This window comes from Orycteropus afer, unplaced genomic scaffold, assembly GCF_000298275.1.
Source record: "Orycteropus afer afer isolate SDZICR_OR568_19922 unplaced genomic scaffold, OryAfe1.0 scaffold00205, whole genome shotgun sequence".
Taxonomy (NCBI): Eukaryota; Metazoa; Chordata; class Mammalia; order Tubulidentata; family Orycteropodidae; genus Orycteropus; species Orycteropus afer.
In genome coordinates, this window is record NW_006921792.1 from 2,800,851 (window position 1) to 2,812,554 (window position 11,704).

Below are 11,704 nucleotides of genomic sequence, written 5' to 3' on the forward strand. Positions count from 1 at the left end.
ATATAGAGATTTATATTTATGAGTAATCAAAATGAAACTGATAAATAATTTCATATCCAAACAGTTTATTTCAAACTTACTTTTTTCACAAGATATAACAGCAATTTGGTCAGATTATATTGCTTCTCTATACTATTAAATTATCTTTAACTGCTACCTAACCTTTAAATTACAATCTATAATATGGTAGTAGCATTAAAAAGTGAGATCATTTGTGGAATTAAAAAATAAATTACCTTATTTACTTTCTCAGCACTACTACCTACGACTACAGAACAGCCACATGTTTGCAGGTGTGAGCTGATGGCACTGTAAGTTAAAGAAAAAAGATTAAAAACACTGATAATAAAACAATATCACAACTAAAAAGAGAAAATGCAAGTGACTTCCAAATAACTGAGAACAGTTTTTTTACATGATGAACACCAAGGCTACAAGTATAATGCCATCTTTTATTTGCATAACTCACTGCTGTCAAGTTGGAGCCTACTCATAGCGACTCCTCCTTGGGTTTCCAAGGTGGTATCACTACGGGAGTAGATTGCCCAACCTTCCTTTCAAGGAGTGGCTGTTGGGTTTGAACTGCCAGCCTTCTGGTTAGTAGTCAAATGCCTTATTTACATAGTATTTTATATTTTCAAAAAGAGCTCTGGTAGCACAGTACCTAAGGCATATGACTGTTAACCAGAAGGTTGGTGGTTCAAATTCCCCAGCTGCTCCATGGAAGGAAAATGGGGCAATCTACTTCTGTAAAGATTTACCACCTTGAAAACCCAACAGGGGTCAACATGAGTCAGAATTGACTTGATGGCAGTAACTTTTTTGCATTTTCAAGAGGTCTTTCACAGAGATTCTCTCATCTGAACCTTAAGGCAAACTAGTTAGCAAAACAGAAACATTTTTTGGCTGAAGAAACTGAGGTGTAGAGAGGTCAATCAATTAGTTTAAAGTCCAATGGGGTTTTTTAAAAAATGTATGGCTGTCACTGAGCAGAATCAGGACTAAAGTGCTCCTGATTCAAGTCATTAAGGCTTATAAGTTATCACACTCTGATATTTCATCATGAGCCTAAAGTAAAAGACTGAGGACACAAAAGCAAACACTTTATCTTTCTACTTCTCAGTTTTAAAAAAGAAATTTCATGACAATATGCAATTGCAAGGAAATCCTATAACAGAAGATGAGATAATACATTACAGCACTTTTTTTTTTTTTTGGTATAGCTTTTTTTTCTTTTGGTTTAGCACTTAACAAGGGACTAACATGTAGGCACAAAATATACAAACATTAGATATTAATTGCTATTATCATTTACCTTAGAAGAAAAAGAAATAAAAAATGCTAGCTAATAGTTGTAAGGAAGTGGTAAGTGCTTGTTATGCATCAAGTTCTGTCCTAAATGCTTTATATGATTTATCTCATTTAACCCTTATAACAATCCTATGAAGTAGATACTACTATTATTCCCTACTATTATTTTATAGATGAAGAAATGGAGGCACAATGAGTTCAGGTACCTTGCCCAGGGCTGTAGCAGTAACCCAAGCAATCTGGTTTTACAAACAACAGTGCTAAGTACTAAGCTTTACGCTAAGATGGAAAGGATCAGTATAAACCTAAGTAATTCTTTTTTCTGGGCCTAAGTACTTTAAGCCCCTATTTACAATGAAACTTAATTCGAAAGGGTTCTCAGTTTCAGCTTCAATGAGAACTAAAACAAGGAACCAGAACCAAACAAGGGACAAAGATTTCCTGTCTGGGTATTACGTAACTCAGGTTTTTAAGTATTAAATAGCAGAACATCAATACGACACAAACATGTAATGGGGGGGGTGGGGAAAGCTAAGCAATAGTTCATATATGCAATGATGTCTACAGAATAATCTAGGCTATATTTTCTTCTGTCGTATTTTCTTCCTTCTAAATCTTGTCATAGGAATGCATAAGATTAATATCTGCTTCATCCAGCTTTTAGAAGAAACAAAACTCTTACTTGAGAAGGAAGCCTTCATGACAGCTATCACCAATATCATCATCATTCAGTACAGTATCAGCTATCTGAAACACACCAAAAAGACAATTAGTCTGGCACAAAATATCAAAATAACACTTTGAAGTTTTCTGAAGCCTAGTTCCAATATTAACACAGTGTCCACATTTCTCAGCATCAAAAGTCCCCATAAAACAACCTCCATATACTACCATATACTTTCAGAAGAACAAATGTGAAAGCTGGTCAGGCAGGTCGTGCAACAAGTTTTAAAAGAAGAGCTTCTTCTTTTTGTCAGAACCATGAGACAAGTCTAAATGACAAAGTCAGAATGCAACATGAATAGGATCTTGAAGATACCTCTATGTACACACAATGCTTGATTTAAAGTGTCCTCAATAAATGATGAAGGGAACCAAATTAGTGAATATAAATTAACTTCTATTAACAGCCACTGATTTGTACACAGCTTTGTTAGAAAGAGCACTGCAATAGATATTGATTGCTTCTTTAAGGTCTGGAATTCTCCCACTTTTAGAAATACAAAAGTGGTGAAATGAACTAAAAACAATTAATTTTATCCTAACAACTGCTGATCAACAAGTCTCTGGCCATAAAATTCATAAAATTATTTGTGCTTTTTGTTAAAGTAGATAATAAGTCAAACAAATAATACATAAAACAAAAATGCATACTACTAAAATTAGAATATTACTAATAACAGAATAATAATAAAGTGAAAAGGAATTGATAATGCATACATTTACTTCTACTTGATAATATAAACAAGAACTTACATCTATTTCTTCAGAAACACTGTGTGATTTCATAGATGAAAGCAGTTGCATTACAGGGATTACCTCCCCAGTCAGCATTGGAATAATACTCTGACCCTGAATAACAGAGTAAAATGAGATGAACAAAATCACACTATATGGGATAAGCTGGGCAATAAAACAAAAATGAAAGCAAAGAATAATACTCTTTGATGGAATTACTTGGTAACTTGTTCAAACATTGCCCCAAACAAGTCTACTATTCCAAACAATTCATATGCTATTTTAAGCTCATTTTCATTTCTTCTAAGAGTAATTTTCCCTGCTCAGCATAGAATCACTGGTTTATCATTTACTGTTACATGCAATAAATCACTATGCTAAATTAAAAAAGGATCTCATTTGAAATTTAAGGTGTTAAAAACCTTTGTTAATCAAAGGTCATCAAAGCATTTCATATACAAAAATGAGGAAAGCCAAGCTTAGAAAATCTTTGAAGGACTTAGCAAATGACTTAGTAGTAAAGCCTGAATCTGTATTCAACCTTCACTTTCATAATAGGGTACAATCGACCCAAATGCAAATAAACACCATTACATGTATTTAAGAAGCAAAAAACCAGAAAAGTTTCCTTTAGAGTTCTTTCAAGATAATACTCCTACTTATTACATCTCAAAAATGTAATTGTGAAATTTATAGTTTTTAGGAATCAAACTGAAGACTCAATATAGAACAATATAAATAAATGTTCTCATTTATTCAACACTCCCCAGTTTTTTGACCAGTTTGAATATGCAAACCTTTAGAGATATAGAAGTTGTCAAATTACCAATTTTAGCTAAAAAATGTTTAAATCACATATTGTTTAAGATTAATTTAACAATAGTTCCCCCCCCCATCATATTTCATGAAACATTTTACCAAAACTCTTCACATGCATCTTCAACATTATAGAACCTCGGAAGGAAGATTGGGCAGTCTACTTCCATAGTGATACTTCCTCGGAAACCCAAGGAATGAGTATGTTTTTTTGTTTTTTTTCTATCATCACTGCAGCCACTTTTTGGGTAGCCTAACCCAATTTTTCAGAGTCCCTTATCATGTAAAGGAGCACAGGTGGTACAGTGGTTAAAGCATTTGGCTGCTAACCAAACCGTCACTGTTTGAACCTACCCCGACCAGCTATTCCAAGGGAGAAAGATGAGGCAGTCTAATTCTATAAAGATTTATAGACTCAGAAACTCTACAGGGCAGTTCTACTCTGACATATAAGGTCACTATGAGTGGGAAGTGATTTGAAGGCTTTTTTTTTTTTTTTAATCATGTAAGTTGCTTGTGAATTTAAACGTAATGGTGTCTTTAGAGCTTTTATCTTAAGCCACAGCCCATTTGCATAATACTGTTGCTGGTACTGACTCATAGTAACCCTCCGTACAACAAAATTAAACACTACCTGGTGGTGGGTCATCCTTACAACTGCTGCCGTGTTTGAGCCCATTGTTGCAGCCACTCTGTCAATCCATCTCTTTGAGGGTCTTCCTCTTTTTTGTTGACCCTCACTTTACCAAGCATGATGACTGGCTCCTCCTGCCCAAAGTATGTGAATGAAGTCTTGCCACTTTCACTTATAAGATGCAATACATTCTGGCTGCACTTCTTCCAAGACATACTTCTGGCAGTCCACTGTATAGGCAACATTCTTTGCCAAAACCACAATTCAAAGGTATCAATTTTTTCTTCGCTCTTTCTTATTATTCATTGTCCAGCTTTCAAATGCCTATGAGGAGACTGCACACCATAGGTTGGGTCAGGGGCATCTCAGTCCTCAAAGCGATACCTCTGCTTTTTAAAATTCTAAAATATTTTGCAGCAGATTTGCCAAGTGCAGTATGTTATCTGATTTTTTGACTGCTGCTTCCACAGGCAATGATTACAAATCCAAGTAAAATGAAATCCATGATACCTTCAGTATTTTCTCTGTTTACCATGATGTTGCTTCTTAAGCTAGTTGTGAGGATTTTTGCTTTCTTTATGTTGCGGCATAATCCACACTGAAAGCTGTAATCTTTGCTCTTCATCATTAAGTACTTCAGGTCCTCTTCATTTTCAGCAAACAAAGTTGTGTCATCTGCATATCACAAGTTATTAATGAGTCTTCCTCCAATCTTGATGCCACATTCTTCATATAGTCCAACTTCTTGGATTATTTGCTCAGCATACAGACTGAGTAAGTATGGTGAAAAGATACAACCCTGATGAACACCTTTTCTGATTTTAAACCTTGCATTATTCCTTTGCTCTGTTCGAACAACTGTCTCTTGATCTATGTACAGATTCCTCATGAGCACAATTAAGTGTTCTAGAATTCTCATTCTTTGCAATATTATCCATGATTTGTTATAATCCACAGAGTTGAATGTATTTTCAAAGGAAATATAACACAAGCAAACATCTTTCTGGTATTCTCTGCTTTCAGCCAAGATGCATCTGACAAAAGCAATGATATTCTTCACTCCACATCTTCTGAATCTGGCTTGAATTTCTGGAAGTTCCCTGTCAAGGTACTTCCACAACCAACTTTAAATTATCTTCAGCAAAATTTGCTTGGCATGTAGTATCAATGATATTGTTCAATAATTTCTGCATTCTCTTGGTTCACCTTTCTTTGGAATGTGCACAAATATGTACAAGGCTGGGTTCTCTAAAGAAATAAAACCAGAAAAGCATATATATATATATATATAGAGAGAGAGAGAGAGAGAGAGAGAGAGAGAGAGAGAGAAATTTATCTTAGGAAAATGGCTCACACACTTATAGCAGCTGGCAAGTCCCAAATTCTTGGATCAAACGTCAAGCTGGAGGCATTTCCCGATTCACACAGCTGCAGGGGCTGACGAGCTCAACAATGGTAGGCAGTATACCAGCTGTGGACTCCAATGGATGACGAATTCAAGATCTCCAGGCTGAATGGTGGATTGTTTGCTCATGGACAGTTGTAGGCAGCATAAACAGGATCCCAATCCATAGAAAAGTGTCTCTTTTTCCCAGGATGTCCATAAATATATTGGAAGCAGGCCACACCCCTAGGGAAACTCCCTTTCAACCGACTGGCTGCTCAAAACATATACATCTGATCTCATCATGGGAATGACCCACATCACAACTGCTTAAACCACTCAGAATTGTGGTCCAGCCAAGTTGACACACAACTCCAATTATCACAAATATGAATCTAGTCCAGTCTGTGGCCAGGTAGCTATCTTTCAAACTTCTTGGCATAGATAAGTAGATGCTTTCAACAATGCATAATATAAAAAGTTTTATTATTTTAACAAATTAATTCTGTACTGCCCTCTACAGCACAATTATAACCAACAGAAAGCAATCTAATGACTCTCTGAAATTTGCTTCCTTTTAAAGTGATTTTGTCAGATGACAGCTATAAAAATCAAAAACTGAACTCACTGCCGTCGAGTCAGATCCAACTCATAGCAACCCCTCCTTGGGTTTCCAAGGCGGTATCACTATGGAAGTAGATTGCCCCACCCTCCTTCTGAGGAGTGGCTGGCAGGTTTGAACTACCAGCCTTCTAGTTGGTAGTCAAATGCCTTAAGCATCTAAAATTAGCATTGATTTTCTTTTTTCTCTTTTAGTCTGTCATCCCCAGAACTGAAAAAAAAAAAAAAACAACTCACTGCCACTGAGTTGTTTCTGACTCCTAGCGACCCTTCCTTGGGTTTCTGAGGCAGTATCTCTACAGAAGTAGATTGCCCTGTCTTTCTTCCAAGTAGTGCCTGGTGGGTTTGAACCATCAGCCTTCTGGTTAGCAGTCAAATGCCTTAGATACTTCAATGAAGTTATTGAAGGCACATATGAAGATTAGCAGGGACTTTCTCAGAAAGGACAATTTTGTGAAAATAAACCTGAAAGCCATTGCTGTCAAGTCAATTCCAACTCCTAGTGACCATCTAGGACAGAGCTGAAGTGCCCCATAGTGTTTATAAGGCTGTAAATCTTTATGGAAGCAGACTGCCACATCTTTCTTCCATGGAGCCACTCCTGGGTTCGAACCACTGACCTTTCAGTCAATAGCCAAGCACATAATCACTGTGCACCAAGGTTCTTTTTTTGGCAAAATATCTTCTATTATATGTAGGCATATATGATATCTCAGCAAATGGATTTTATACATGGTATCTCAGCAAATGAATTTCCTCATTGAAATTCACTAACAAAATCCCGTAAGGTTGAAAATTCCCCAAGTTTCTTTTTTTCCTTTGACTACTCTAACTTGGACTTCTCACCAAGGTAATGTGTTTCCTTTTAAAAAATCCAGAGTAAGTTTGTGTCATATATACTTTCCTTCAGACATAGATGGGATAGGATAACATTTCTAAGAACTCTTAAAAGAGGTAACTATAGAAATTCATTAAAAGCAGGCAATTTTATAACTACAAATTCCTAGTTTGGAAAAAAAAATTCTAATAAAAGCATAATTTCATTGGGTTCTAAATTTCCATCTTGAGATAATTCTACTTTATTACTCCCTGACCTTCAGGTACTTCTACAAGTTGGTGAGAGTTGAGTTACCCCACTCCTGGGGACCCCGTCCACTGATCACACTACAAGTGAAAGCTGGGCTTCTTATAAATCTCAGACTCTTCCCCAGAATTACCCCCCTCTGGCTAAAAAGCTATTTACAGAAGTACAAACATATTAATTTTGTAAAGAAGAACATTTTATTAGGTTGTGTACTTTCATTATTTATGTCCCTACATTTTCATAAACTTTTGAAGAAGCTATTTTCCTCAGTCACACTATGAAGAACCAGATAAAAGGCAATCTAGCCATATTTTTATGCTTTTACAAAAAGAAGCAGTGAAGGTAATATGCCAAGGGTAACATGATTAAACTAAAGGACTCCTTCTCCCTTGGAAATTTTGCTTCAGGAGAACTTCTCTGCCCTACAGAAAGGCTATGTACTTAATTTCCACAAGAGATGCTATAATCTTATGATCACGCTTCTTCAACTTTGGTGCCTGCTCCCCAAAGGTATTCAAAGCCATGGGATAAACATGGCATGTTTTCCTAGAGAATCAATGTTACTGGAAACCTAGGGGGGTATGTGGTAAGGGTGAAAAGTCACTGGCAAATTTTAATATTAAAATGAATAGCCGTGTCATAGAACAAAATGCAAACTGCATGAGTCTTAAAGATATAACATGAGACATCAAAGAAAATTGAGCTCAGAGCTATGGCTGTACTTTCAGACACCTGAGGGGTACACCTACTCTCCTCCAATTACAATGACTTTGTGGAAATGTTTGAGAAGCAATACCTTAAAGAAAGTCTCACATAAAAGCTTTAATTTTCACTATGAATAAATCATACAAAACTTTTTTTTTCTGTGCACAGACAATAGGTAGCAAAACATTAAACTGTAGATAGAATGACTATTATCCTTTATTTATTTATTTAATTCTTGTAGTCTAAGATAAGGAACCCTGGTGGTGCAGTGGTTAGCTCCACCAGCCATCCACAGGAGAAGGATGTGGCAATCTGCTTCCGCAAAGATGCACAGCCTTGGAAACTTTATGGGGCAGTTCTACCCTGTCTTATTGGGCTACTATGAGTTAGAATTGACTCAATGGCAATTTCTTTGTTTTTTACTCTAAGACCTGGAAATTTTCATTCAGTTTATTCTATACCACTCCATAAAGGTTCTGTTCATTTTCAGGGTCACTCTGCCCAAGGAATGTATCTTCTAGGACTTACCAAAAAGCTCCATCAGTCTTTTACAGGCATATGTAGTAGGAATATTACTGATAATATGCAAGATGCATTTTACCTGATCTTCCATTCTCTCTGTACCTTCTAAGACAATCTTCTGAACATTTTCTTGCCTTTCCTGAGTGAGAGAAAGTTTATTTAATAATAATTTTTTAAAATGCTTATTTTTCAAAACTTTGTTAATACTCAGACTTATGCTCTTGTATAATTTTTACTTCATAGGAAAAATACTTTCCACTGTAGGGTAAAAAAATGAAAAAATTTAAAAAAGACAGGAAATTAACCCAACAAAATCATGCTCTCAGAGACAACACAAAATAAAATAAAGACACCATTTATTCTAAAGTCAAAACCAGACAACTAAGCAGAAAGCAGTCATTTAACATCTGTATCGTTCTGCAAGGGAAAATAATGACTTGAACTTTTCAAACTAAACAAGATCAAGTTTAATTTGCAAAAGATACGGCTTCCTGATTTTACACTTAAAATTTTCATAAACATATGAAAATAAGAAAGCAAGCCTGAAACACAGTAACAAACAAAACAAAACCCCCTATTTTTTGGAAAGATACTATTTTTCCTTTCTACTTGGTAAAAGTCTTATAAAGTCAATAATGCTTACATGGACTACCAGGTTGGTATCACACTAGAAAATAGGAAAGAGGATTAAATTTGTTCTTTAGATCTGCCAAAGGTATAGGGACATGTACTTATCATTTTATATGAACTATAGGATTTAGTAGCATAGTGGCTAAAGCACTTGACTGCTAACCAGAAGGCTGGAGGTTCAAACCCACCACCACTCCTCAGAAGGAAGGTTGGGCAATCCTACTTCCATGGTGATACTGCCTCGGAAACCCAAGGAGGAGTCGCTATGAGTCAGGGCCGATTCAACGGCACATAACAACAACAACAACATAGGATTTAGGGGTAACAATAATTTTCTGTAGCTTAAATCTGCAAAATTAAAAGGCAATCTATCTCTTAGAAATCATTTAGTCCAACCTCCTCACTTTACCAACTTGAGAACCTGGCAAAGAAGGTAAAGGAATCAGAGGCTACCTGACCAACTGTTTATGAAACAACTGTTTCTAATCACTTATCCCTCCGCACAGTATTAAGTAAAGGGTTATGCAGTGCAGAAAAGCATCCAGCTCTTTGAGTCAACGGCTCCCAATACAAATCTGAAACTTTTTGTTTTTTAATTTTTCTAAGCTTTAGCATTTTATGTGGTAATGGGGAGGTACTATCCCTTCCTTGCAAGGTTATCATGAAGATCACAGATACTGGACCACATCTACGTATGTCTAATGGGGCAGACACAAATACATGATAGCATATTTTTAAAGTTAATTGTGTAAAAAATTTTGAAAAATCAGATACAAATATATCAGAAGATTAACTTTCAATGCCAAGTTAGCTTGATCAGTAAGTTCAAAAGCACTCACTTTATGCATCCATATCCTTCCTTTCCGAATAATGTGTGTTAATCTATCAACACACACCTTGTGAAGTGGGAGATAGAAACTAAGTTCCGTCTGTGGAAGTATAATTGATAATCCATATGTACTTCTATCCCCATTCCAGTTTCCATCGAAGATTAAAGAAACAATTATTACTCCTTTTTCAGACAAGACAAAAAACTTTACATCTATAGCTCCACTCTCTGCATTTCGAAGGATTTCCCCATTTAGAGTGTGGTTAGCAAGAAAAGTTATTTCTCCATCACTGAGAAGTACTTGTTCTGTCTTGGGAGCCCAAATGTGCCTTACTCTAGGACCAAGAATATTGTCCCAGTAAGCAAAGGTAGCTGCTAATAAAGGTGATTCGCCACTTAAAGCAATCTCTGTCTTGGCAACAGCTGGAGATGGTGGTGGACAGAGAGTCGACATCACTGCATCACAATTGTCACATTATCCAAGTGTTCCAGAGATTTCTAAACAATGACATATAAAAACCAATGGTTAGTTTCAGCAATTTTAAAGATATCCATCAAAAACTCAATTTATTTAGACTTACATGTTTTCCTCCCCTTTAAATAGAAAAGATTTGGAAGTACGCCTCCTACCAGGAACCAGGATAAAGATATTCAGCTAGCATAATAGGTGCACATTAAATGTTTGTAGATGTGATAATTTTATGAGATATGGTAATTTGTCATTTTTATTCAAAGTATACATTTAGTAACCCAGAATTATATAAACTAAAAAAAGGGCCTCTGAACATTCATATGAAATGTTATAAAGCTCACAGACTCTCAATGTTTTCAAATACCTAGTCTAAATTTATGTGATTGGCTAACACGATTGGCTATTTATTTCCAAAGGCATAGCAACTAAAGAAAAGATCAGGAAGGGGAGAGCTCAGCTACAGACCATGGTGCCTGACAACAGAAATACCTTAATGGTCATAAAAGGACCAATGAAACAGACAAAAGAAGGCAAAAGCACAACAATCTGAAACCATAACACAAAATGAGCAAACAGTCCTGTTATCTCTCCTCAGTGACCTCTCTGGGTATCAGGATACTAAAGGCCCATCTGGCATTTAAAAGGACACTGAAACATCAAGACAAAGGTATGTAACATTTATTATGCTACTTCAGAAAGCAGTATAGCATTATTTCATTGGCAAAAGAGTTATCTTCTAAATGGCTAAAATAAAAAAAACTTTAGTTATTTAGAACAGGTAGAGAATGAAAGGTGTGGATGGGTCCCAGAAGTCATTCTATCCAAGCCTTTCAATCTACTGAGAACACAGACACAAAGAATGAACCTCCCAAAGTCACAGAGCCAGGCTAGAATCCAGGTCTCTTGGTTCCCTTGTTCAAGTTGGTATCTTAGTCTACTCATTAAGTCACTCTAAAATTAAGTATTCTATATGATATCAACGCAAAGCTAATCATTTCTATCTAATACCAAAAGTGAATACATTTATTTGAACCCCAAAAGTGGAAAAAAAAAAGACAATTTCATTTAAGGAACTCTAAAATTGTGGAATCTACTTATTATAGCTCTGGTAGCATAGTGCCTAAGGCACTTGACTGCTAACCAGAAGGCTGGCGGTTCAAACCCACCAGCCACTCCTTGGAAGGAAGGTTGGGCAATCCTACTTCCATAGTGATACTGCCTCGGAAACCCAAGGAGGG

At 36.1% G+C, this 11,704-nt stretch overlaps 1 protein-coding gene across 1 annotated transcript in view; it reads right to left on the reverse strand.

Annotated features, from left to right (window-relative positions):
* The window catches only part of C9orf72 (C9orf72-SMCR8 complex subunit), a 22,864-nt gene extending 12,416 nt beyond the window's left edge, over positions 1-10,448 (reverse strand). Inside the window, exons 1-5 of the mRNA XM_007948141.2 lie at positions 10,005-10,448; positions 8,615-8,674; positions 2,788-2,883; positions 1,994-2,058; positions 237-309 (exon numbers count right to left, since the gene is read on the reverse strand). Of these exons, the coding sequence (XP_007946332.1) occupies positions 237-309; positions 1,994-2,058; positions 2,788-2,883; positions 8,615-8,674; positions 10,005-10,448 (738 nt within the window). The remainder of the gene's footprint in view (positions 1-236; positions 310-1,993; positions 2,059-2,787; positions 2,884-8,614; positions 8,675-10,004) is intronic.
* Positions 10,449-11,704: the final 1,256 nt, after the last annotated feature.